Below are 25,661 nucleotides of genomic sequence, written 5' to 3' on the forward strand. Positions count from 1 at the left end.
CATAGTGCGGTAGGAATCTGAATCAGGTCTTTGAATGTATTTTTACCCTTGTATTCAACTAACACGGTGAGATGGGGCAAGTTCTGAACACAACTGCTGGCTGCTTTAGATAGGACTTGAGAATGCCTAGCTTTCTTCTGGAGTAAAAGATAAAAAACACTCAGTTTGATACCATCATTCTCAAATGTCTTTTACTAGTAAGTCAGTGATGGTAATCATAAGATTTAATACTAAGATGAAATAGCCTCTTACCAGGCCTTGCAGAGAGCAGAGAGGTCTGGCATGATCACCACTGTGTTTCATACACAGTGTCACATTTTGTAGCTCTGATTCATGCACAAGAAGGAAACTTCTCAGATGTTTTGTTAAAGATTACTTCAGCCTATACCTCACATGGACCAAACATATATTGTTGCTGGAGACGCAAGGATACTGGTATAGAATAAAGATACCAAGAAAACAGTTCTAGCCAATAAAAATCATTTGAATGTGTGAAAAGCAAGCCAAGACTAGAAAGTTGTAATTTTTCAGAATATTCAAAGATATTCTTTTTACATGAAAACAGTTTAAAAACCAAATGCACTCAAAATGTCTTAAAAAGTATCCAGAGGCAAAGTGGTCCCATTTGGGAGTGGGTTACAATCTTAAAGTCAAATTTTACTATAGTAGAGCAAAAAAGGGAAAGAAAGAACTTTTTCTTTCTTCTGCTAAGTTATTCAATTTCTAAAGGCAAGCTGCTTTTGACCAGAATGAAGAATATACCTGGTTTTGCATTTAATTTCTTTGCTATCATAGTCTTTCCTCTCAGGGTTTCACGGGGCAATTATTTTAAATTGCAGTGGAAGACTTTCTGGAAAGGTACAGATGACAAGGTCAACTGAACCCCTGGTCACCTCTTATTCCAATTTTTTTTTTTTCTTTTCTCATCAGTTTGTTCGTATTGGGAGTAGGTAAAAGGAAGAGTTTGCTTTTCAGCCTGTCTTCTGAGGTTGGGTTCAGTCTCATTAGAAACAAGCCACGTAATTTTGTTACATTCAATATTTCCTTCAAAACCTGAGAATCTCTAAGCTAGTGTTTTGTTAACCACATGCATGTCAAATAAACTTTTCATTGAAATGAGGTGTGTCCTGCCAAAAATGTATTGTGCAAGGTGGAAACAGGAAGAGGAACACAGACTTAGACATACGGCCTTGGGCACAGACACATACCCTGCAGAGACTAATACGCTGCACCTCTAAGGTCCAGCACTGTTGCTTAGCAAGTATGTTCTGAACTTCTGAACCCATAGGTAGGAAAGCTGTGAGACAGTATTGTGTGAAACATAAGTAGAAATTAGCCAGTAACTTTGAAAAGAGGGCTCATATCCAAAGAAACATATGGAAAACTTAACACAAAAACAAAAAAAAAAAAAAAAGAGAGAGAGAAGACAGAGGAATCTAACATATGAAAACCCAATCCCACTGGAATGTTTTTTCATACACAGTATAAACGCCACATAAATAAAACCACAAACCTCTGCTAAAGTACACGAGAGGACGTGTGCCCCCAGCACTCTCTCCTGTGAGGGCCGGGAAGTAAGGCCCTGTGAGTTGCCAGAGACGAAAGCTCTTTGGAAATCCTTCCTCCTGGGAACCATGGGCCTGGTTCGAAGGGACATTGGCACAGTCCCTTAAGCGTGATGCAGCCTGTGAAACAACCCTAAAGAGGTCTGTGATTCAGGCTGTGGGACTCTGAACTTTGGGGATACCAGTGAATGGTGGACATCTTTTAAGGACAATGATATTCTGGTTTGAACGGGATGGCAATGTTTAGCTGCAAGTGGTCTGGGTAAAGCTGAGGACTCCCAGGGAAGAGTTCTGGCTGTAAACTGCCCAGCAAGACACCCCCATTCTCGCCAAGTTCTGTTGAAATTTTCGCTGAGAAGGTAGAGTCCCACCCTTGGTCTTGTTCCCTGTATAAATCTCTAGTTTGAAAACTTTGCAGCATTCAAGGCGTTTCAAGCTTCAGGGCTGAAATGTCACTTTAAAAGCGGGGTTAAAAAGGTCACACAGCTGCAAATAATAATAGCCCAATGAAATTCAGATTCTAGCTGCAGCCCACTTCAAGAATAACACTGAAACAGGAAACAAGCCTACTAGATCTTTTTACCAGTAAAGCTAGTAAGAGCACATCTGATAAAATGAGTGTGTGTATGTGTGTGTGCGTGTGTGAGAGAGAGAGAGACAGACAGACAGACAGACAAAGAGAGACAAAGACATACATAACAAGACAAAGACACAGAGAAACACATATAAAAAGAGAGACATAGCGTTTTCAAGAGAGAAGGTACACACAGAAAAACAAAGACACAGAGAGACACAGATGCAGAGATGGATACTAAGACCCACTCACAAAATAATTGATTTTCTTGGACTGAGATTCAAGGGTGTTTATTTTTCTGTTTGAAGTTACGATATTAAAATAATTCTAAAGAATTTTAAAATAATTTAAAAATTATTTTTTAAATAATACCTCTGTAAATGGTCCTATTTACCATGTTCTACTAAAATGGCTCTGTATCGCACATGAGCAAATAAAGTAGTGAAAGGTACCATATCCTTCAGATTAAATATATAATTCCTTTCCAATAGCTAGCCACGTGTTGGGAGAATGACCCTGCACCCTGGCTTTTAAAGTAGAATCAGGCATCTTAGAATAAAATACTTTAATGTGTGCTTTTGCTGAATTTGTGTTGGGCTATTACTGAGTGTGGCTCTTTGCGTTTCTGACCAAGACATTGAGAGAAATATTTGGTGTTTTTTTTTTTTTTTTTTCCAGAGACATGAAGTACAAATTGGCTATACCCTTAACTAATTTAGATAATAAACAATCTTTGCTTCCAGAAACAAAGTAAGACTGATCTGGAATCTCACACAGTGTGATGAACTCAAGATGTTTGTCGGCTAACCTTGGCATTTTAGGAAGGACCTGTTTCCTCTTCTAGAACCCTTTCTGCAGTCTAGTAAGCTCAACAGGGTAGCGAAGATCTGCTTCACAGGAGTCCTGCCAAGAAGACTCATTCCACGCTCATTGTAGGGCAGTAAAGGCTGACAGAGGTTGTTAACATCGCTATTAAAATGCAAGCCCCCTTTCAGATCTCTAATGCATTCATGTCCAGATTAACAATACCAGAGCTGATGAGGATATCAATATTATTATTAGTGCTCATTTATATATACAGTTGTGGCTTTGAAGTTCCCAGAACTTTTGGTGTTGATAAAAGTGCATGCCAGATTTTCAGATTAAAACAACATTTTTAGTGTCTTACTATTCCAAATCCCATATCACTGTATGAATGTGTTTGCTCTTGTGGGGGAAATTTGGGCCATTACACTGAGATCGGAGTTTGCTGTTAACTAAGAATCGGTAATGACTTACTATGATTTAGATGGGGAAGCATCACTGTTGGCTGATTCTAGCAAAGCAGATGATGTAGGTTTTTTTCCCTTTGGGCTCAGTTGTTGCTCTTAAGTTGAAAATACGTATTTACAGTATTTTGTGTAGACTATCCAAGTTTTTTGTAGCATTTGTTTTTTGCAGTGTTTGCCCTTCATGAAGTAGTAATTCCAAGTATATACCTAAATGCCTGGCAAAGCATTTGAATGGATTGCATCAGCCATTGTGGAAGATTTCCCATTTTAGACCAGGAGGAATTTGTAGGGTCAAACGCTAAACAATGAAAGAGATTCTTGCTCATTGAGAGGCCAGCTGAATCCAGTGGCAGTTTAGTTTGAATTGTAAATCAAACCTGTCATCTCCTTGTCGACTACGAAAAAGCTCTACTCGCTTAATACACCATTAGGGTTTGTTATTAGGGTTTTGTATTGTTTTCCAAAACTCTGAAGGGAGATTAGACTCTTGAGGCATTTGTTCTAAGTGAACATTGAAGCTAAACTTTGGAAAAGGAGGAACAAAAAATGATACTATTTGTAAAGAAACTCTGAAATGATTAGACAGCTCCCTCCACAATTATTACTGTATTTAACCAAAGATATGGGGCACTGGGTGTTACTCAGAGGGCCCTCTCGGGGTGCCATAAACAGTCCACACATGGTTAATAGACTGGACTCCAGTGGTTTCAGCATCTGTGACAATATTAACAGACTGAATTCATAATGAATTCATACCTTTACATGTGAAATTTAATGAAAACTAGACTGTTGTTTTCACCAAAAGCAACTTTGACTTTTTTCCATTAAACCTGGTGAGATTTCTTCTCTGGTCATAACTGGGAACAGGTGGAATTATTGGCCTGCACAAACTCTTGCCTTGCTGAAAACTTGGCTGTGGGCCGAAAAGTTTGAGGACCACTGCCTTAGGAGTAGGAAAAAAGCAAGCTGTTTGAGACGGTTTATTGTGGTGATTCAGGATTCATTATCCATCCCACAAATATTTATTGAACGCCTACTATGGCAGCTCTGCGCAGTGCAGCTTGGGGTATGGCGGTTGCCAAGCAAAACCTGGTTCATTAAAACATCCCAGCTAGTAAAACAACTGAATGGGAAATGAGAAGATGAGGCCTGACCTCTGAGGACCAAATGCAGAACAGCCTGGCTAAAATCATGTCTGAGTAATTTGCCCCCCATGTGATGGATGATAAAAGAATATACACAGGGCTTTAGTAGAAGTCTGCTTGAGAGAATAATTATTACAATGTGTGCTAGAAAAGAACCATAATAATAGACCATAAAATGGCTATAAAAAGACCATGGCTCTTGACTAATACATCAGACCAGATCATACTGGTTGATAAAAGTAATGAAGCCTGCGTGGTAGAGTGGTACTATTTAGTAAAACTATCCCCAACACCCACACAGGAGGAATGAGCAAGGGTGTGCTGTTTATAGAGGGCTAAATGTGGGAACGCAGAGCATCAAAATAAAGCAGTTGAGGTTCACACATACATATACACCCACTCAGACCTTATTCATCACTTAAAACGTATTTTATTTTAGCAGCTGCCATTTTACCTCAGGACACTTATTCCAATAGTATGTTGCCAAAGCATTTGGTCCATGGGATTCATAGCATGCGATAAATTGATACAGATTCATATATGTTTTAATAATAAAATAATACAATGACTGGTAACTCAGTTGAACATAATGAACTCTAAACTATTTGAAGGCAGACTCAGTAGTTGTCTAATTGATCCTATTCCTCTAAGTGTGGCGTCCAGACTAGGAAGGCTCAATAAGACAGAGTAAATCTATATGACTGAAATTTTTTTTGCGACTGAACGTTGTTCAGTCTCCTATCACTAGCATCATATAATTCCATGATATTTGCTGCAGTTCGTATGCAAATTATAACCAATAATTAAGATAAGGTAGCTCATGTTGACGTTAAGCAGAATTGATAAACTATTACCATTAAGGGCCTGAATTTATGGGAAAAGTCAGCATTTTGGTGGACTCAGGTTTGGGATAGAGTTGTGACTATGGTAGAAGAATACTTCCTCCTCATACTGATGTGGCAAGGCTTGGTCATTCTCTTTCTTCACTTTGGCTTATTAATGAATCCCCTTTAAACTGCAGCAGTAGCACTTCCAATCTTGACCACTTCTATCGGTTGGACATTAATTTAATTATTATCACGAATTACTTCATTCAGATGTAGACCATACATGTATTTATATGGAACTTTCTTGGAACATTCCCATTTTACCATCATGTAATCTTAATATCGGTTAATAATATGACTAATATTGGCATTCTTTGGTTACTTTAGCAACGAGAATTGTTAAATGATGTCCAAGAAAGACTTACTTTATAGCAACTTCTCCATTATACATGAGGAATAGTTAATATTAGAGTGAGGTTCCAGTAACACTTGTCCACAAAACCTCCCCCCACCTCCAAACACACACACTTAAATACCTTTAAGACCTTTCTCCATAATTTGGAAATGGCTCCCTAACTGATTGGTGTGATACAGGAATGAAGGAGTTGAAGATTGATATTCATACCCCCATTTAAAGGAGGGGAAATTGAGGCATGAAGCAGTTTAGTGACCTGGTAATGGTCAGGCAGATCATGGACCCAGAGACAGAAAAGTTCCAGGGAAGTATTTTAAAAAGTTTACTAGAAAAACAAGGCATATTTAATATTAATGAATAACCCAGTTACTATGCTGTTTGTTCTATCTTGGATCAAAATCATTTTCTCAGCTTTAAAGTCACTCTTTATTTGGAGGCTTAGAAGTAAGTCATCAGCATTCACAGCGGGGAGGAGGGATGCTCTATGATAAGTGATGGCAAAATCACATGAATAATGAGATGTGAGAAGACATTTTAGTTGCTCATGACTTTCCTCAGACAAGGGCAAGTGGAAAACTTCGGAAGATACTTGTATTTTTTTTCCTTCTTCTTCTAAATATAATAGAGTAAAAAAGTTTAACCAATATGCCTGATACAGGAAAACTGTAAAATTATTCGACATTACTGCCTTGATAGGTGACTAGTCATTCCAAATGGAGAGTGAAAAGGGCATTACTTAGTGAAAATTGCGGAATAGTGATGTGAAGAGAGTTTACATTTAAAAATTTGTTTTTAATATCTGCCTAGGAGTGTTATCTAAGGCAAGTGTTTTCATTTTGTGTTTCAGAAAAGTGAAAGTATGCCTCTATTTCCCAAAGAATATATGTGGATATATTAGTGTTTGGGGGAAGGCTGTAATGACATATGAATTAGAATTGGTTTTTTTTTTTTTTTGCAAGATGATAAAGTTTTCTTGGATGAAGGGTAACTATTCCATGAGTGAAGCAGAGTTTCCTCTTTCAAGGGTGAAGGTGACTTAAGACTCCTTTGGAATAACCTACAAGTAGAATTTTAAGGAAGCACAGGACTTCCTTTCTTCAGAGACAAAACAGTAGGTTTTAGTTCTATAATGAAGCCGTGTCCCACCAGCAGCACATGGAGCTTATTTAAACTCGGTTTCAAAACTGGCAAAAAGAAAAGTATCATTTAGAAAACTATTTAAATTGTGGAACTTCAATTGTATAGTATTCCTTATGATATTTTTAAAAAAATTTCTGTTACCGTATAGATTAGTAACCACACAATCATATATATTGTACTTTTATCGGTTTGGGGGAAGATTTGCAAAGATATTTGATTACGCTCAATTTTTGCCTAATGAACTTACCTTAGAACCTAACCCCTGCATAAGAAAAGACCATACTATAGTTTAACATATGTCTGAGATCACAACATAAGGTTTCTCCCTGCAAAGCTACCTTATTCCAGACAACTTATCTAGCTCAGAGGGGCAGTCGCCTTAATCCGATTTTAATTTCAGATTAGCCTGTAAAACCAAATTAATGAAATATTTAAGGTAATGCTTTTTGCATTTGCTGATTTCTTGTCACTTCTGCACAACTTGGATAGCTTTTGTTGAGGCATCATCAAATGCCTGAGATGAAAGAGAATTTAAGACCGTGGCTCACTGCCAGGGTCATTTGCTAAGCTGGCTGTAGGGCTACCTTGTGTCCCTTGTTCATACTGAATCTCAGTGGGGTGATCATGGGAGAATCATTTGACCTGATGCGCGGGGTTGGTCCTCACACTGATGATTGCCCAGTAACTACCCTTCTCTTGCTCTTTGCCTTGCACAGGTGGCGTTTTACCTGATAATGACACCCACCAGGCAGAATTTCTGCTGCAATAGACATTGTTTTTGGTTGCACTTTGTTGGCATTTTTTCTTCAAAGTGCAGTAAATATGCACTCAAGAAAACACAGTGGGAACTTGGACTGCAGAGAGCCTAATAAACTTGAGCAAGGCAGGACCTGTTGTTCATGTTTATGTTTTTCTCATCTAATTTGGGAATTGGCATAGGAGGGGGCTCCGAGCCATTGCCTTTCTCAGGTAGAAGGAGGAGATATTCATGAATTTCTGTTTTCCTTCCTCTCTCCCCCTGACCCTTCAGATTTATGAGGAATCCAAGATGAATTTGGAGCAGGAGAGGCCGTTTGTCTGCAGTGCCCCAGGCTGCTCCCAGGTGAGTGTAGGGGGGTCCTCCACTCTGGCCTGCAGGGGATGCAGTACCTTCCCCACAGTGAGGCAACTCTCACTTGGCAGTCATGCCTGTTTTTGGCTCTTCTTCTTCACCAAGATATTCTCAAAGTCCCCCTCACCATCATCATCACCATCACCATCACCATCATCATCATCATCATCACCATCATCATCACCATCATCATCATCACCATCATCATCATCATCATTTTCCACTTTGACTAGTTTGAACTACTTCCCTCACAGCCTCTGAAATACATCAGTGTTGGCCATTTCCATCCATAACTTTCCCCTGGAAGCGAGCCAGCCGCATCCTGCCCACCAGATGTTCAGGATTGTTATTTCAGACAGGGGGAAAGAGGGTGCTCTTTTTGACAATAGCCACTTGAATTCTGGGCCTTTGGATTACTGGTAAAATAGCTCACCATCAGAGACTGAATTCGATTTTGTTTTGTTTTCCCGTTTGAGTAAAATAAACCCCCTATGACTCATCTAGAACCCATAGTTTTTCCATTTATCTAAACTTTGAGAGAGGAAGTTGGCCTGCTATGCTGGGTTAACCCTCTGATGGTTGCCATCAAGTGGATTAGACGTGAGGCTTACATGAGGTACTGTGTGTGGAGTGTTTAGTAAAGGACCTGCACGTTGTGCTCAATTGACGCCCACTGTTGCTATGGTGACTGCTGCTACTATTGTACTAGAACCCATCTCTTTGAAAGAAACTGGAAACATCCATCATCTAAAATCAGAATTTGACATTTTTCCTTTGGAACAGGATGGTGACTTTTTCTACACTTGACCCTTTGGATATCTCCAAGTTCCAGTCATTGGAAAATGACCACACATGGTGCTCTCATGCCAAGATCTTCATTTTATGGGATAAAGGACAAGCTTAGAACTCAGAGCACAGGCATGTGGGTAGTTATGCTCTCTTTCTCTGAAGTGCCCAGTAGTTTCAGGTGGAATCAAGCCCCACTCTCTTGCCTGTTTATGTTGTGGGGTTGGCAGCACAGCGTAGAGCAATGTCTGGGAGTCAGTGAGAGGTGATGTCCATTAAGGACCCTTTTCATTGTATCTCCCCAGAGAGTTTGAGGAGGGTTCTGGAAGCTTCCTGGAGGGACTATGTCATGAAAACATGAAATGTTATTGCCTCGCGATGCCGCTGTTGACATCAGCCACCAGCTGAGAAACCAGCCTCCTTTGCTTGTGTTCTGGCAGATTCTCCAGGGGCTTTTATATGAATGTTGGTTTTTACCTAATAAATAAGGAAAGCAGTAGAGAATATTATTTTGAATTTCAACTATATTTTGGCAAGCTGGTTTTGGAGGTCCTTTTGAAATAGGAAACACTGGGAAGACACAGATAGGTTGAAGTACTGGGAAAAGTTCTGCTAGACCAGGACTCTCCATTGTGAATGCAGAAAATTGCCTTATCTAAGTTAAAACTGATTTCCACTTAGTTTCCTTAAGGGGGAGTCTCAGTAGCCAGAAAGAATCCAATAACTTGAGCAGTTTGCTTTGCTTTGGCTGTAAAAATGTGACATTAAGTTTTATTCAATTTGAGTCACTCAGCACATTTTTGAGGGGCCTGCTCTGTGCATAAAACACGTGTATCCCTGCCTTCACGGAACTTCTAGCCTAGGCGTTACATGTGGAACCACATGAGCAATTCATCAGTTAATTAATGAATTGCAATTTTCCATGAAGGAAGAGCACAGGCCACCCTGAAGACCATCCTAGGGGGATTTACTTTACTTGGGGAGGATAATGGGGGTGTCTCTATGGAAGGGGCATTTAAGGGAAAGGGATCCTCAAGACACTTAGCAAAGGCCAGAGAGGGTTCATGGCAAGTTAGGGTTCCAGGAGAGTCCAGGATTGTGAATGATGGTAGAGGAGAGCCTTTAAGAAAGGGGTATTTAGCCGCATCCAGCATTTGGATAAGTCAGAGAGAAAAGAAGTGCACAGAGGACATTGGACTGTGTGGCAGAATTTCCCAAGCTTGGCACTACCAATATTTGGGGCTGAATAATTCTTTGTTGTGTGTGTGTGGGGCTTCCCTGTGCATTATAGGAGGCTTAGCAGCATCCCTGACCTCTATGTGTTAGATCCCAGTAGCGCTCCCCAGTGGCGAAAACCAGAAATGTTTCCAGGCATTACTAAACGTCCCCTTGGGGGCCAAATTGCCCCCGGTTGAGAGTGACTGCCCAGTGACTTGCATTTTGGCTTTAGCCTTGTTTCTTTTTGGATCCTTTCCCTTTTGGGAATCACCTACTTCTAAGTGATGCTCCCCCATTCTATATTTTAGGTATTGCTCTAAGCCATCTTTTCTCCTTTTTGGAATCAGGCAGGGTATAAATAAATAAATGCTACAGACGTGTGGTCACTGGTGTCAGACGCTGCTAGAGCTGGCACAGCGAGAGGCCTGAGCAGGGGCTGTTGGGTTTGGCAGTTGGCTGTTTGCCGGCGACCTATGAGAGAGGAGTCGGGGTGGGGGCCAGATTGAGTGAGTGGGTAGTGAGGAAGTGGAGGTAGCCAGCATAGAGGAGCCTTTCAAGAGTGCTAGGGAGTGACGGGAAGCAGAGTGATATAATGGTAGCCTGAGAAGGAAGCAGCTTGAGAAAAGGTTTTTTTTTTTTTTTTTTTAACATCTTTATTGGAGTAAAATTGCTTCACAGTGGTGTGTTAGTTTCTGCTTTATAACAAAGTGAATCAGCTATACGTATACATATATCAAGTCAAGGCTCGCCAGGCTGGATTTAGTCAAGGGCAAGGAGGAGTGAGCATGCTGGCTTGAAGGACCGCAGCTGGAGTGCCCTTCCCCAGACTACAGGGGTGTAGAGGATCCTGTGGGGGGGGGGGGCGATGCTCATTCCTCAGAGACAGGAGGGAATGGAAATAGGACCTATGAAGTTAATGTAAATTCTGAGATGGAGGTGATAATAAATGTTGAAGGGGTGCATTTCAAATGACCTTGAACTTCAGTGAAGGAGCAGGTCATTTCCTTGAGAAGGCTGGGTGAACTGAGGAAAGGTTTGGAGAAACATGAGACTTGAGAATTTACATAGTTTCTTGGTTTTAAGGTAAAATTCCAAGCCTCTTCCTTCAACCCCCACTAAATTTAAATGTAAAGATATATCTAAAACTTGATGTCTCTATTTAATGTGGAAGTGTTTCTTCTTCTTGATAAGCTATTATAAAAATATGAGCATCTTTCAATTGAAGAGATATTAGAATTGAGAAAGTATGGCGGTTGGCCAGTGATTCCAGGGGTCTCCTGGTGGGGTGTTAGGGAATCAGTCCATCATGGCATTTACTTGAGCGATGTTCCATAGCCTGGGACCTGCATGGAGAAGAAAAGATGGCTGGGAATTGGAAAGGGGAGTAAATACGAATTATGAGTGCTTGCGCTGTGTTGGAGGTGATGGATGGATTCCCCTCCCACCCCCTTTTTCCCTCATTGGAAAGAACCTTTGCTCTATTAGGAATGGCCTAATACCTGGGAGGTTGTGTGTGTGTGTGTGTGTGTATGTGTGTGTGTGTGTGTGTGTGTGTGTGTGTGTGTGTGTGTGTGTGTTACGGCTCCTTATAAGTTAGCTTTGTCCCAAAAGTGAGGAGAAACAAGCTTCTCTTGCTCTTTCTGATCTCACAAAGTCCAATGTTAATTTCACTGTTCCTTTGCCCTCTGCATTTACCTCGTTTTAAGTTCCAGTGGCCTCTCTCAGCTCTGTATCTATTGCAGACTATACCTTTTGGTTATTCACAATTTGCTATTTTCCTACCAAATAAAAAAAAATCACAGATATCCTGTATTGTCTTATTTGGAAGGTAATTATAATTAATATGAGATATCATGGAGATTATTAGTAGTATATAATAAGTATTCTTGTTTATATTCTGTTTTAGGTTATTATTTTATGGAGCCAAAAATGGCTAACAAAATGACTGCAAATGAAGGCTATTCCCATGTTGTTTTTTGGTATATATTACAGAAAAGAATTATAATAAGGCTTTTGACAGAAAGACTACGAAATTCAACCTCTGTGTCTAAGCCACATATGGTAGTGTCACTTATTTGATGCAGTCATTCTACTATAGTGTTATAGAGGACCAAATGATCCTGCAGGAAAAACCCACATGTCATGAAGACTTCTGTGTATTCAGAAATCTGGCATGATCACCATGTGTTGCAACTTCTGTACTCTCCAATTTATGTTATACAAATGACAAAGAAATAAGTGATATTTATTTGAAGAACTACTTTTAGAATATTGCAAAGGATTTAGCCCAGTGAATCCCCTCATTCCCGTGAATACAAATTATGCTGTTTGCAGAAAAGATTTCTACCTTAATATACAACGGTAATTGAAATTTATAATGGCTAGCCTGAGGAGCTGGGACGCTCTGAGAGATTTTCTAGATTGTCAAAGATTCGGAAATATTCAGCAGACTTTATTGTCTTTTGTTGAATTTTCATTTGACTTTGATAAAGCAGATACCCTGTTAAGTTCAGTTATTAAAACATACCAGTCTGAGTCAGGATAGGCTGGGATTGCTGCAATAACAAATTAGTTCAAAGCTTCAGTGACTTGACACAACAAAGGCTTATTTCAGTTGCCCAAGCGTACATTTCAGTTATAGATTGGCAGGATATTTTTCATAATCCTTCAGAATTCAGAGATGCTCTTCGTAATTCTTCAGAGATTTAGGATGATTGAGGGGCCACTATTCCTTGTATTGTGAATCTCTTTGCTAAAAGGGAGAGGGTCTTGCCCCAAGAAATAGATGCTCACATCTGGATGACGTGTCACTTCCATTCATGACTCAATGGGTAGAACTACTCACATGGCCCCACCCAACCACAAGAGGGCCAGGAAATCCAATTCCACCATATGACCAGAAGCCAGACAGCTGAAAATATTTGGGCGCAGCATTTTTGACAACCATAATATCATTCCCTGAAAATTAAAAATAAAGTGTTGGTTTACTACACTGCATGGAGTATAGAACACTCAAAATAATTTGCTGTTACTATAAATCATATGTATAATTATAATTAATGAGATAATCAGTGTGCAAGGTTTTCATAAACAGAAACATACTATGCAAATGTCATGGGGTACATCTGTAGATATATATGGCAAATAATTAAGCGTGACGTGTAGTTCTTTTCCAAAGTTTGACATGAATGCATATGTGGTTGCGTAAAATAATTTGTCATTTTACTTACCATGCTTTCACACTTTTTCAGAACTAATTTTTTGTTTTCCTTGTCACGTTTGCAGTGCTGAATGAGTCTTTTTCTCTATGATGGTGAAATATATATTACAAAACTGAATAGCTCCTCTCCCCTCTCCCTTTTTTTCTATTTGTTTGACAGCGCTTCCCAACAGAGGACCATCTGATGATTCATAGGCACAAGCATGAAATGACTTTGAAGTTTCCCTCAATAAAAACAGACAGTATGTTATCAGGTAAGGAGCCATCAGGCAAAGACGCTTTGGGTGATCCAGATCAGCCTCATGTGAGGTACTTGTTCTATAGAATAGGATGATTTCCACTGGCAAATTCTACACCTTGAAAATTTATATTTCTAAAGTATAGCTGAGGCTTAAAATAATGGTAAGCAGGAATGTAATCCGCTAATGTAGTGTTCACTCAAATAATTGGAGAGCTCTGACTTCTTGTTTTCTGGAATGTGAAATATTTATTACTATGAAACTTGGCTCCATGTAAGGATTTTTTAACATCACATACCTGTAATTACTCAAGCAACAGATGTTAATTGAGCATCTGTAATGCACACTGCACTGTTCTGAGTGCTGTGGAGGTGTGAAGATTGATATGATTACTGTTTTCGAGGACATCACAATGTGTGTGTGAAAACTTAGCTAAAATAGAGGACTGTCCATGATATATATCAAGTGAGCATTGTAAGGAAAAATGCTATGTGGCTTTAGCAGAAGGAGCTCTCTTTCTGGACTGAGCTGGTCAGTGAAGGTTTCCTTAAGAAATAGTACCTGCTTCATAATTGGGAAATTAAATAAGATAATGTGTGGAAATACAAGTGCTCAGCAAATGTGATCATAAATAAATAATAATGATAATCCATCAATTAATTTCCATTCTGTCCCGTCTTGAGAGGTAGTGTGGTAAATTAGAAAGAGTGCAAGGAGTAAGGAAACTTGAACTCTAGCCTGGCCAGATGACCTTGAGCAAGTTGGTAAACACTTCTGGGCTTCAGTTTCTTTTTCTATTAAATGGGAATGATTTTATCTGCCCAGTCTATTTCACAGGCTTATTGTGATCCAATGAAAGCATGTAAGTGCAAGAGTTTCATAAACCCTAGCAGGGCAATTGAAGCATTTCCTGTTGCCTTTCTCAGGCTAGAAATATTTCACTCAAGCCACTGTCTCCCTGGCATCGTGAAAGAAATAATACGCCCATGAACATGTTTTAAATGATATCAGAAGAGAAACTGACTGCACAGGCAAAACTGGCTCGTATAATTGAGCATTTCCATGGCAGTTAAATTTTACAAGTATTTTTTTTTTTTGCTGTACGCGGGCCTCTCACTGTTGTGGCCTCTCCCGTTGCGGAGCACAGGCTCCGGAAGCGCAGGCTCAGCGGCCATGGATCACGGGACCAGCCGCTCCGCGGCACGTGGGATCTTCCTGGACCGGGGTCCGAACCCGCATCCCCTGCATCGGCAGGCGGACTCTCAACCACTGTGACACCAGGGAAGCCCTACAAGTATTTTATTATCGCTCTTATTAGTAAATACCCTAAGAGTTTTTTCAGACAGGTTATTATTACAACCCACATTTTACAGATAGAGATGAAGGGGGGTGGGAGAGGGAGCAACTTTCCCAAACTCACCAACAGGGCAAAAAAATAGGGCCCTTGATCCTGCAGTCCTAACCCTCTGACTTGCACCAGCTACTGCTTTGTCAGGCTTCATCAGTTTATATGTATGATCAAATACTCCCGGTGACGGGACTGTCCACAGGTCTTCACTCTCTGGCCCGTGACTTGTTAGTGGTGCAGATGGGCTGTGATTTGCAAGACTCTCCTGTTCAAAGGCAGCTTCTTCCCTTCCCTCCTCTACCACCTCTCTCTCAGCCTGTTTGTTTTTATTGAACTAGATGGCTCTTCAGAAATAACTTTGTCTTTCCTTAAGTCTAGAAACAGAGATGCAGAAACTCAAATTTCTAAGAATTACGAAAGCCTAGAAGGGTTAGGAAGGGTGTTCTGTTCTTTTGTTTTTATCATTTATTACGTTCTATAGAGTCACACGTGGTGTAACCTTATAGTTTAACGATGAACATGTATAGGAAAGTAGCAAGGCTCTAGACTGTGGAATTCCCAATATTTCAAGTAATAAGTTCACCCTTTATTTCTCCCAAACAGGATCCCTAAAATAGGCTGCCTGGGGGTAGGGAAGTGGGAGGTGAGTGTGAAGGAGTGGTGATTATGTAGCGATATGATCACTATAGAGGTGAGTACCAGCATAGTATCTCTCAGGTAGACTGCTGGGATGGCCCTACAGGGAGCCCCATCCAAAGGTCTGAAAAAAAGTAGCTAAAGATGTGGGAACGTTTCTATAGATTTCCTGTAGGTTTTTGATGAAACTCTTGAAGCTTTTCAGTAGTTCTTACCAGATTCTTATTAATTTGTTATGTCAAACTCAGAATAAGAAAATAAAGGGAGAAATAAATGAGGAAGAACAGCATGAATGATATAAGGGCATATTTTATTTTGCTTTCTCAGGTTTTATATTGAAGCTGGTATGAGGCCATTTCATACTCCCAATGAAATTAAGTGCTAAATTTTTTTAAACCATTTTTTAATTGAAGGATAGTTGATTTACAGTGTTGTGCTAATTTCTGCTGTGCAGCAGAGGGACCCAGTTATACACAGATATACATTCTTTTAAAAAAATATTCTTTTCCATTATGGTTTATCCCAGGAGATTGGATATAGTTCCCTGTGCTAAATTTTTAAACTTGCTACCCACTCTGCATGTTTGTAGTCTCGTAGAAATTTCTTGCTGGAACAGAATACAGAGCTATCCAGTCCAGCTCCAGAGGCTGAGGTGTCAACTACATGTCATATGCCAGTGTTGTCCACACTGAATTGTAATATGCTATTTGCTGAGTATTTGAGCTTTGCATTTTTTTTCCAGGAAAGTCTTTAAAATATATTTATCTCAAACATCATTTCAGTTTTAGCATATTAGATTGCGATTGTCAATATGACTGAAGTTTTATTTGTCTGTATCTTAATTTACTCAGATTTGAATTTATCAAAACTTCAGAATCTGCTTTTATTAAAAATATGTTCATTAGAATTTTATTTCTTAATGTACCTTAAACCTATTTTGTGGCCTCTCATGAAGATGAATAACTTTGTACAGCTCAAAATATAGTAACAATAAAAATAAAAATAGTATAAATCAAATCTTAAATCAGAAAGCCTCATCGCAAAAATGTTCAAGGCTATTTTTTTTTTCAAGCAATATTTGGGCTATTTTTTACAGCAATATTCAATTACCCAAAATTTCATTTCAGATGAATTGGAGTTTAACATATATTAAGGAGATAAAGTATAGTAGGTATGTTTATTACTAATTTCAGGGTGTCTAGCTAACCTAAATTTTGGAAAATCACTTCATCCTTCTTTAATTGCAAATATTATAGTTAGGGAAGTTATTAAGATATCACACATATACATTTGAAGGGTAAATGTCCAAAGAGTTGTAAGATCTGAAATAATTTTATAGCTTTGCCATAAAGTCCATTTTATTTAAGCCAGGTAGAATTTATTACTCAAAATGACTGTAAATATCTTTTTTTTTTTTTTTGGTAAATAATCTTTGACATGCCACAAAGCAGGATAATAAAAGTGACAGTCATGGTGTTTTATTAACATTAGTCTGCTCTTACTGATGGACAGTAAACATAAAACCCCTCCTTCTAAAGGGACAGTACATGTCCCTAGTAAGGACATGAATAGGGGTGGTGGTGTTGGATTCTGAGGGCAAAGACTTTCATTCTCTCCCACCTTGGTCCTTCCATCCTTATTTGGGCTCTGTGGTACATTTCCAGTGTCCTGATGTGACGAGGGGCATGAACCTTTCCCTTCAACTATTCTCCGTCTGATAGAAGATAATTTCATGGTGAGGGAAGTTGTGATAGCAAAGGTTTTTAGGTGCCAGTTTTGAAATGAGAATCCATTGAAGACAGTATACGTCCACATACAGGTTGCAAAATTACCAGCTACCACATGACACCAGATCTGTTTGGCTTGCAAATTATGATCAAATTTCAGTATTAGAGACAAAGAGGATGGTGTTTGGGTCTATTTTAATGGTATTATGTCTAGGTATCCAGAAATTCCTAAATCTTGCCCTATCAAACATCCCCACCCCCACTTCTTTACAGGGTTCCCAGGGTCTGTACAGGAAAAAAAAAACAAAACAGAATAGGAATCAAAGTACAACTTTGTAGTTGAACAAATAATAAGCAAATAATATACTAAATGAGAACTCTGTGTGTGTATGTTGTGTGTTGGGGGAATACGGTAGAAATATTGACGTAGAAGATGACTGATTTTGCTTCATGAAAGGGAAGATGAAGTTCAAGAGTACTGCAAGCCTTTCCCAAAAGATAAAACCTGATCCACACTCAGGTGGGAAACCTGAGAAAGAGACAGGGGACCATGCCTTTAAATGCCTAGTCAGTTCCCTCACCAGACATCACAGCCCGATTAATGCTGCAGGCAACTGGGCTGTGCTTGGAGAGAAGTTAGGACAGGCACCAGCTGAGGTGTGGGAAGAGGATCTGAAGTTGCCCCTTCATCACCATTCATTTAGTCAACAAACCTTTAATGAGGGCCTGCAAGGATCCTATTGTGCTGGGTGCTGGGGATGTGGCATTGAACCAGACAGATGAGTTCCCTCTTCTATGGAACTGATTATATGCTGTTGGGGGTAGGGAGAAAGATAATAGACAAAAAAACCAAAAACCAAACAAAACCAAAAATCCCCAGATAAATAAACAAGAAAATATCAGTTAGGGAGAAGTGCTCCGATGAAGATAAAACATGATAATGTGACATCAGTGGCCAGCCTGCTCCCCAAGGGAGGTCAGGACAGGCCTCTTCTAGATGAGTGGCATTTCAGCCAAGACCTGATGTTCAGCACTCCAGGCTCAGGGGTTCTTTCTCCCTGACCTCTGAATATGGTGGGGCTGGAAGTGGTAAAACCCCAAGACCAGATGCAGTGCAGCTGACTGTATCTTGCGCTGACAAATGGAAGAGAGGCAAGAGAGACTGGCTTCCTCATCCCATCTTCCTTATCACCCTCTGATGCAGAGCATCTAATATAAATGACAGTATAGTCCTTCAGAACCCAACTGAGACCTGGATTAGGTCTAGAAGTAGGGCCTATCTCTAGTTCCAGACTCTGAACCTAATACTTACTGTGGAGAAAGCAAAATGTTTTCAATGAAGTAGAACTTTTGTCTCCAAGAGATTGTTTGTGATCAACCAGGCAATCTCAGAACCCGAATCCATTGCTCATGGCTCTTTGCTATAAACCCTACTTAATAATCCAAGAGCATTTTAAGGGAGGAGCCAGAGGAAAGGTGACATATCTCACTCCAGATTCTTTTTGGAATGAACTGGGATATAAAAAGTAAATAAATCTCTGTCTCTGTCTCTCTGTCTCTCTTGCGCGCGCACACACACACACACACACACACATGCTAAGTATGTCCCATACTTAGCTTCTTTCTCTTCCATTGATGGTAAAGTTACATAGTGACTTCTCATTATGGAAATTAATCAGATCTTTATGGAACAGAGGGTGATGGAGATGGCTTGCATCAGAGGGCAGCATGATAATAGAAATAGCTAACATTTATTGCCTTATCTTATGCCTGTAATATTCCCCCTGCTTTATATACATTGTCATTTAATCCTGGCCACTTTTTTTTCATATGAGTAAACAAGATCAAGAGGATAAGCAATTTGTCCAAAGTCCCTATCTGTCTATAATTTTCTCACTGTACACATAGATTTGGTGAGGTACACATATTATTTTTAGTATGTTTCGGCCTTAGATTTATGTTTGGATATAAATCTATGAACTGATTTTTCTTATATTATTGACTTATCCCTTCAATACTTATCAAATGGAGAGACTGGTCAAACATTTTTGGAAGGAGATTGTAGCAACACATACGAACCTTCAAGTTGCGAACTTTCAAAGATGCAAACGTTCGTTAGCGTGTCCAGTCACATAAGTTAGTTCACGTTGTCATGTGAGTGCATGTGGTTGTGCTTTTGTGTAGTTTACTGTACTGTGTTTGTTTGTTTTTTATGTATTATTTGTATGAAAAGTATTATAAACCTATTACGGTATAGTACGATATATCCGACTGTGTTAGTTGGGTGCCTAGGCTAATTCTGTTGGACTTATACGAACTCACTTTTGGCACAGAACTCTTTTATATGTAGGGACTTACTGCATTGGCATTTGGACATGTCAGCTTCTCATTCATGTTTTTAGTTGGTCAAGCAAAATAGAATTTTGAAAATTCACCTGAATATGTCAAAGGCATTGATCTACAGTCTTCCTTTATATATGAAAAACTGGCTTCCAGTTTGTTTAATCTGGAAACCAATCCCTTTTGACAAAGAGTATAGTAGAACTCAGGCAATGAGTGACTAAGTGGAAACATTAAGCTTTAGCTTCCACTATTCAGGGCAAATTTTGACCCTTTGTTCACGTGGCCAGCAGAGACATGGTTTCACAGTGTTAATAACCCTTTTTACCAGCTCGGCTCCTCTAAAATGAAATAAAATTGTGGCTTAATTGCTGTTGGAACACTTAGGGGTAAGCCATGGCTAATAGTGAGTATGTAGGTGTGGAAAGTATACTTGAATTATTTAAGTCTATATCTATGTATTCTGGAACCATGTGTTGTAAGAGATGCCTTTATCAGAGCATTTTCTAGTTGACTCACAGCCTCTCTAGTCTACCAGCTCTCTAGCTTGAAATAAATGGATTCCAGCATGTGATTCAAGAGTGTGAGAGCGTGTCTCACTGACCTGGATCACCCCAGTCCGGGTCAATTTTAAGCATCCCACAGCTATTGTTTAAAAACCAGAGTTACCTTTGTTTGTCCCATGGTAGCACTGCCTCTTGGGACAGATGTAGGGAAATAGTTATGTCAGTGTTACTGAAAGGACCCTAGTGCTCCTATTGTATATTCACACTCAATAAAAGGCACATTTATCGCAAAGAAGCCTGTCTAGAATTCCTCGGAATTCTGTCAGTTGTTACTGATTATAACTCTTATAAAGGATTATGCATTTTAAAATTCATTTAATGTAAACTCAATTAGGACTTTATTAAAATTCAGATAAGGTATAAGAATATTTTAAAGAAAGCATTTGCTGAAAAATTCATGGGGTAAATATGACTATAAAAAGAATATTAAAAGTCTCGAAGAGAAATGCCTTTTTTGAGAACCCCAACTCTTACTAAAATAGATAGGCTAATTCCAATACTTTTCTCTACTGATTTGAACAGCATTCTTGAGGAATTCCATTAAGCTACACTTTGTTGGCTGAAATTGAGTCATGTAAATAATAAAAATGCATTGCTTTTTAAAAAATACCCTATAGTTAAAATGGTCACTAATTCAAACTGATCTTTCTTAAAACTGGTCTGAATTAGTGAGGCTTTTATAGTATCAATTTAATACAAAATGATGTAGAATTACTTTATAGAGTCCTTTAGTGATACCATAGCTGAGACTGTCAGACCAATAGGAAAAAAAATTTGCTTAGGGGACTCATATTTTTCTCCTCTGGTATATGATGGGAAGTCTGCTTTTCCTTTTTTTTTTTTTTTTTTTTTTTAATCGATGGCTTGTCACCTTGCCTTTATTTTTTTCCCATTGAGGAAAATGAAATATAGACAAACATATAACTCAAACACAGCTCTGAAACCGAATAAGGTAGCAACCTATTATTAAATGTAGAACAGACTAAACACTTTTTAAAAGAAGAATCGGGTTTCTGCTTTAGCTGTGTGCTTGTCATTTAGGCTTTGGAATAATCATACTTGCTGGGACTGAAGCACTTGATGGTAGACAGACTATGGACTGATTGGAAAACTTAGTGAGATGCTTTTTTTTCCTAGTAGTCCTGACCGTATACTTGTGGTCCTTCCCAGATGTAATGTGATACAGGATTTCCTATCATAGAAGTGATGGGTGAATTCCTAACTCATAATGCCAAGTTTGTGGCACTCTTCCGGGCAGATAATGCAAGTAGAGCCTCTGCATGGCAAATGTCCTCTACCTAGCTATTTACAGAGGCAGTGATTTTATGAAAAGATGCTCCTGTTTTCAAGAAACAGGCTCATCATTCCAGGAAGGGAACCAGATGTTGAAATATGACCAACTTTTCAATCTTTCATGTCCGATTGGTAAAGAAATCCCCAACGACGCTTGAGAGGAGTACAGGAGGGTAAGATTTCTCACTTGCACTGGCCCTGGGTGTCTAGATCTCCTGAGAACCTGGTGTGCTCTTTGTAGACTGTGAGAAGGTAGCATGCAGGCATTTCTGCAGCACCAGTGCAGATTTACAAAGGTAACAACAAAATACTTTCAACTCGGGTAAAGTTCAAACTCAAAAGCTATTAACTTTTTGTTTAGTTTGAGATTTGGGGTTATCTTCTCTCATTCAGATGGACCTCACTGGAGTGGAAGCACTAAAAGAAAGGGGAGCATAAGTCCTTAAACAGTCATCTCAGCTCTGAGTTCCCACTGGAACCAGTTCCTGTAAGACCTTGGAGTGTGGCCTGTCACTGCGGAACACACCTTAGATATTATCCCCTAGTAGAGCATCGGTCACTGTTATTCAGGACATAGAAATTGCTGCTGCTGTAGCTAACTGGTGCATGCTCTTGGTTCTAAATAAGGTGTAGATTACAAGAATTTTAACTTATGACCATGGATATTACCCACTTACTTCTGGTCTAATTTCAGCTGGAGTAGTTATTTGACAAGGCATTCATGTGGCTGAGAAACTCTGCCTCTTTTATTTAAGCAGCTGATAGATTTAGCTGTCCCCCTTTTGAAGATTTGCACATTGCCTGGCTTACTTGGAACTGGTACCATGTGGGATCAAAGATGACTAGAAACCCTGTATTAATTCTAATAAATGTTAAAACAAAAGTTAAGCTCCATTTTCTGGTTCCTGTTGTAACTGGAAAGAATAGCTCATTCACAAGAAGAAAATGAATTAAATATTAGGAACAGTGTGCCTTATCTATTCCAAATGTGCATACAGATTACAGTTTTGCTTTTCCCTCACTCTTATCATATGGCAAAGAAAGTCACGTTTGGTAACAACTCTGGGGCCTTCCTCTGAGTCTTTGTCTCTGGGGATAGGAGGGAACCAGCTGTCTTTACTGCCCATAGCTCCCCTTGTTCCATAGCTTTGTTTCCCTATTGCTGCAGAGAGGCTCAGCATGATGGATGGTGCCATTACTGTCCTGTGCCATGCTCCTTCGGCCTCCCTTTGCTGATGTATGTAGGTGCATGCCGGTATCTGGGAATAATTTTGCATTAGAGGAGACAGAAAACATCTCTCAACTTTGCTTGGGGCTTGGGCCCCCAACTGCCAACCTGAATTCAATTTCATGGAGCATCTCATGAACATGTTTCAGAGTTCAGGAGTCTGTTGGAGCCTCTAGGATTGCTATTCTCTCTACCTGGAATCGTGGTCCTCAACTTGTAAATCTCCAACAAAGGAGCATAGAGGAATAAAGGAAAATTAAAACCTGGCAAACTAAATTCCCATTGATGACAAGTGGTCTACTATTTCAGTTCTGTCATGTGATACTTTCTCAGGTTTTTTAGTCACAAAAATGTTCCTCTCAGATAGTGAAGAGTCTGTAGGCTTGTAATGCAGTTCTATTGTGTGAGGGATATAAATGATTCCAAGATATTTCAGAAGAACCAAGGATTGCTAGGAATGTCAATTACTTATACAATTAAGCGACTCCATTACTAAATGGGGCCAAAGGCGACTTTCAGTTTCCTCATAAGTAAAATGGAGGAAATAATTTTTACCTAATGTGGTTGATGTGAAAATTAATGAGATGATGCATACAAAGCACTTAGCACTATGCCTGGCATGGACTAAGCATCCAGTAAACGTATACACACGCGCACACACACACACATACCACCCTTAACACACACATACACCACACCACCCTTAACACACACACACACACACCCCCCCCTTAACACACACACACACATACACCCTTAACACACACCCACACCCACACACACCACCCTTAACACACACACACACCCTTACACACACACACCACCCTTAACACACACACACACCACCCTTAACACACACACACACACCACCCTTAACACACACACACACACACGCCACCCTTAACACACACACACCCTTAACACACACACACACACACCACACCCTTAACACACACACATACACACACACACCACACCACACCCTTATATTTCCACTCTCACGTTTCGTCTATTTACACCTTCTGTTCATAAATCTCCTTTATCTATATATCTAGCCCTTGCCTCTGGCCTAATTTCCAGTGTCTGACCAGTTGTTACTGATGTTCCTGTTCAACTGTCCTTTATGTGGTCATATTTTCTTTGATCTACTAACAGTGACTTTTGCGGTATGCGGGCCTCTCACTGTTGTGGCCTCTCCCGTTGCGGAGCACAGGCTCCGGACGCACTGGCCCAGTGGCCATGGCTCACGGGCCCAGCCGCTCTGCAGCATGTGGGATCTTCCCGGACCAGGGCATGAACCCGTGTCCCCTGCATCGGCAGGCGGACTCTCAACCACTGCGCCACCAGGGAAGCCCCCTAAAAGTGACTTCTGAAGCGAACCTAGTTGTGGTGGTGATTTTAGGATTCACAGAATCATGTAACTTTAGAACTTTATTTGAAAGATGATGAACTTGAAGTCCAGAGAATGTAAGTAATTTCCCCAAAACCACATGATTTTCTAATCTGGATTTCTGGGTTGTCAGTGTTGTCTTTCACACATGCACCAAAGACCTTTGGACCTGGCAGGAGAGTCTAGGCAAAGCATGGGATTTAGATTGAGAAGGGATTATGTCCGAAAGTAAGAGAGGACTTAATAGTGATAAGGTGGTTACAAATTGTGTGACCCTGTGCAAGGTACTTAACTTATTTCTCCTGTCCTAAAATAATATGCACCCTGCTTACCACATAGGCTCTTGTGAGATCTATTAATAGATTCTAGACGATGTGGGTAAAAATGTAAACTGCAAAATGCTACATAAATACTAATTTTATATTTTATAAGCCACAACACATAACTGCTATAGGTATATATTGGATACTTAGGCATATATGTGTATCTTAATAAATTAATTAATTTTCTAATAAAACTATTTTCAGTGAAACCCAATCCTTTGCATGTCTTTTATCTATAATGTCCAATTTATGATCGTCTGTTGTAGGCTCTCTGTGTACTGCAAAGAGAGCTCAGAAGCTTGGAGATTGGGCTAAGAATGGGAAGGAATGCAGATGGGTATTTTGTTGATTGGAATCCAGATCAGCCATTCGGTTACTTCTCAGGCAGTAAAGCTCTGTGCCCATAGGGTATCGGGAGACATTGCCTTGGAAGGGCTGATTAAGTGGAGATATCAAGCCATTTCAGCTTCATGGGTGTTAAGATATTCTTTGAATCTCAGTAGATAATTTACTGGGATTAATTACTCTAATAAATAAATAGGATTCTAATTTCTTGCCATATAGGAATTTCTAAAGAGAGTGCAGAAATTGCAAATTCGTATCAACTTGAGGGCATTCTTCATTTGACTGGTGGTGATGGCTTAGAGGACTGTGCAGGAAGAGATTTGAGACTGAGTGTAGGTCAAGCTGGACAAGGGCCATAATCAATCTAGCAGTGTCTGCCACAGGCTCAGGTGGGAATAATGCATGTATATATATAATGGAAATAGCACCAAGCCCTTGGTTATAATCCTAGTGTTGCCACATCTACCTGGGAGACCTTGGACAAGACCCTTAATCACTCAGGCCTTCCATTTTCTTCGCTTGTAAAATAATTGGTGTGGCCAGACTTCCCCACTGGGAAGTGGTCCTCTCTGGTTCTTTTATCTTCTGTTTCTGTGAAAAAGGCAGTTCACACAGTTTTATTCATGTCCACTCGAGTGCACCTTTACAAGGAAGATGACTGTCCTTAATAATTACAAAGGTGAGATTCTACTCTGCTTACCTTATAGGATCTTGTGAGATCTAGATTCTAGAGAATGTGTGCGAAAATATTTTATAAACTGCAAATGCTGCATAAATATTAAGCCACAAATAGTGGTTTCAGATCCTCCAGTTTTTAAGTAGTACGCTCTCCAGACCATCAAGAATATGAAAGAAATTCTATTCCTTTTAGAGAGTCTTCTCAAAACATTCTTTTGGCTACAGCAAAAGGAAAATAAAATTAATAATTATATTTTTAAGGGATGGAAGCTGAAT

At 39.6% G+C, this 25,661-nt stretch overlaps 1 protein-coding gene across 5 annotated transcripts in view; it reads left to right on the forward strand.

The window, feature by feature from the left end:
* The window catches only part of CREB5 (cAMP responsive element binding protein 5), a 431,741-nt gene that overhangs the window by 90,037 nt on the left and 316,043 nt on the right, over positions 1-25,661 (forward strand). For 4 of the 5 annotated variants that reach the window (XM_079931993.1, XM_079931994.1, XM_079931992.1 and 1 more), the window contains 2 exons: positions 7,968-8,039; positions 13,433-13,526. In XM_079931993.1, the coding sequence (XP_079788119.1) occupies positions 7,986-8,039; positions 13,433-13,526 (148 nt within the window). In that variant the 5' untranslated portion in view covers positions 7,968-7,985. The remainder of the gene's footprint in view (positions 1-7,967; positions 8,040-13,432; positions 13,527-25,661) is intronic. The other variant, XM_079931996.1, reaches the window with a different exon arrangement.

The sequence above is a fragment of the Stenella coeruleoalba genome (genome assembly GCF_951394435.1).
Source record: "Stenella coeruleoalba genome assembly, chromosome: 9".
In the NCBI taxonomy this organism is placed as follows: domain Eukaryota; kingdom Metazoa; phylum Chordata; class Mammalia; order Artiodactyla; family Delphinidae; genus Stenella; species Stenella coeruleoalba.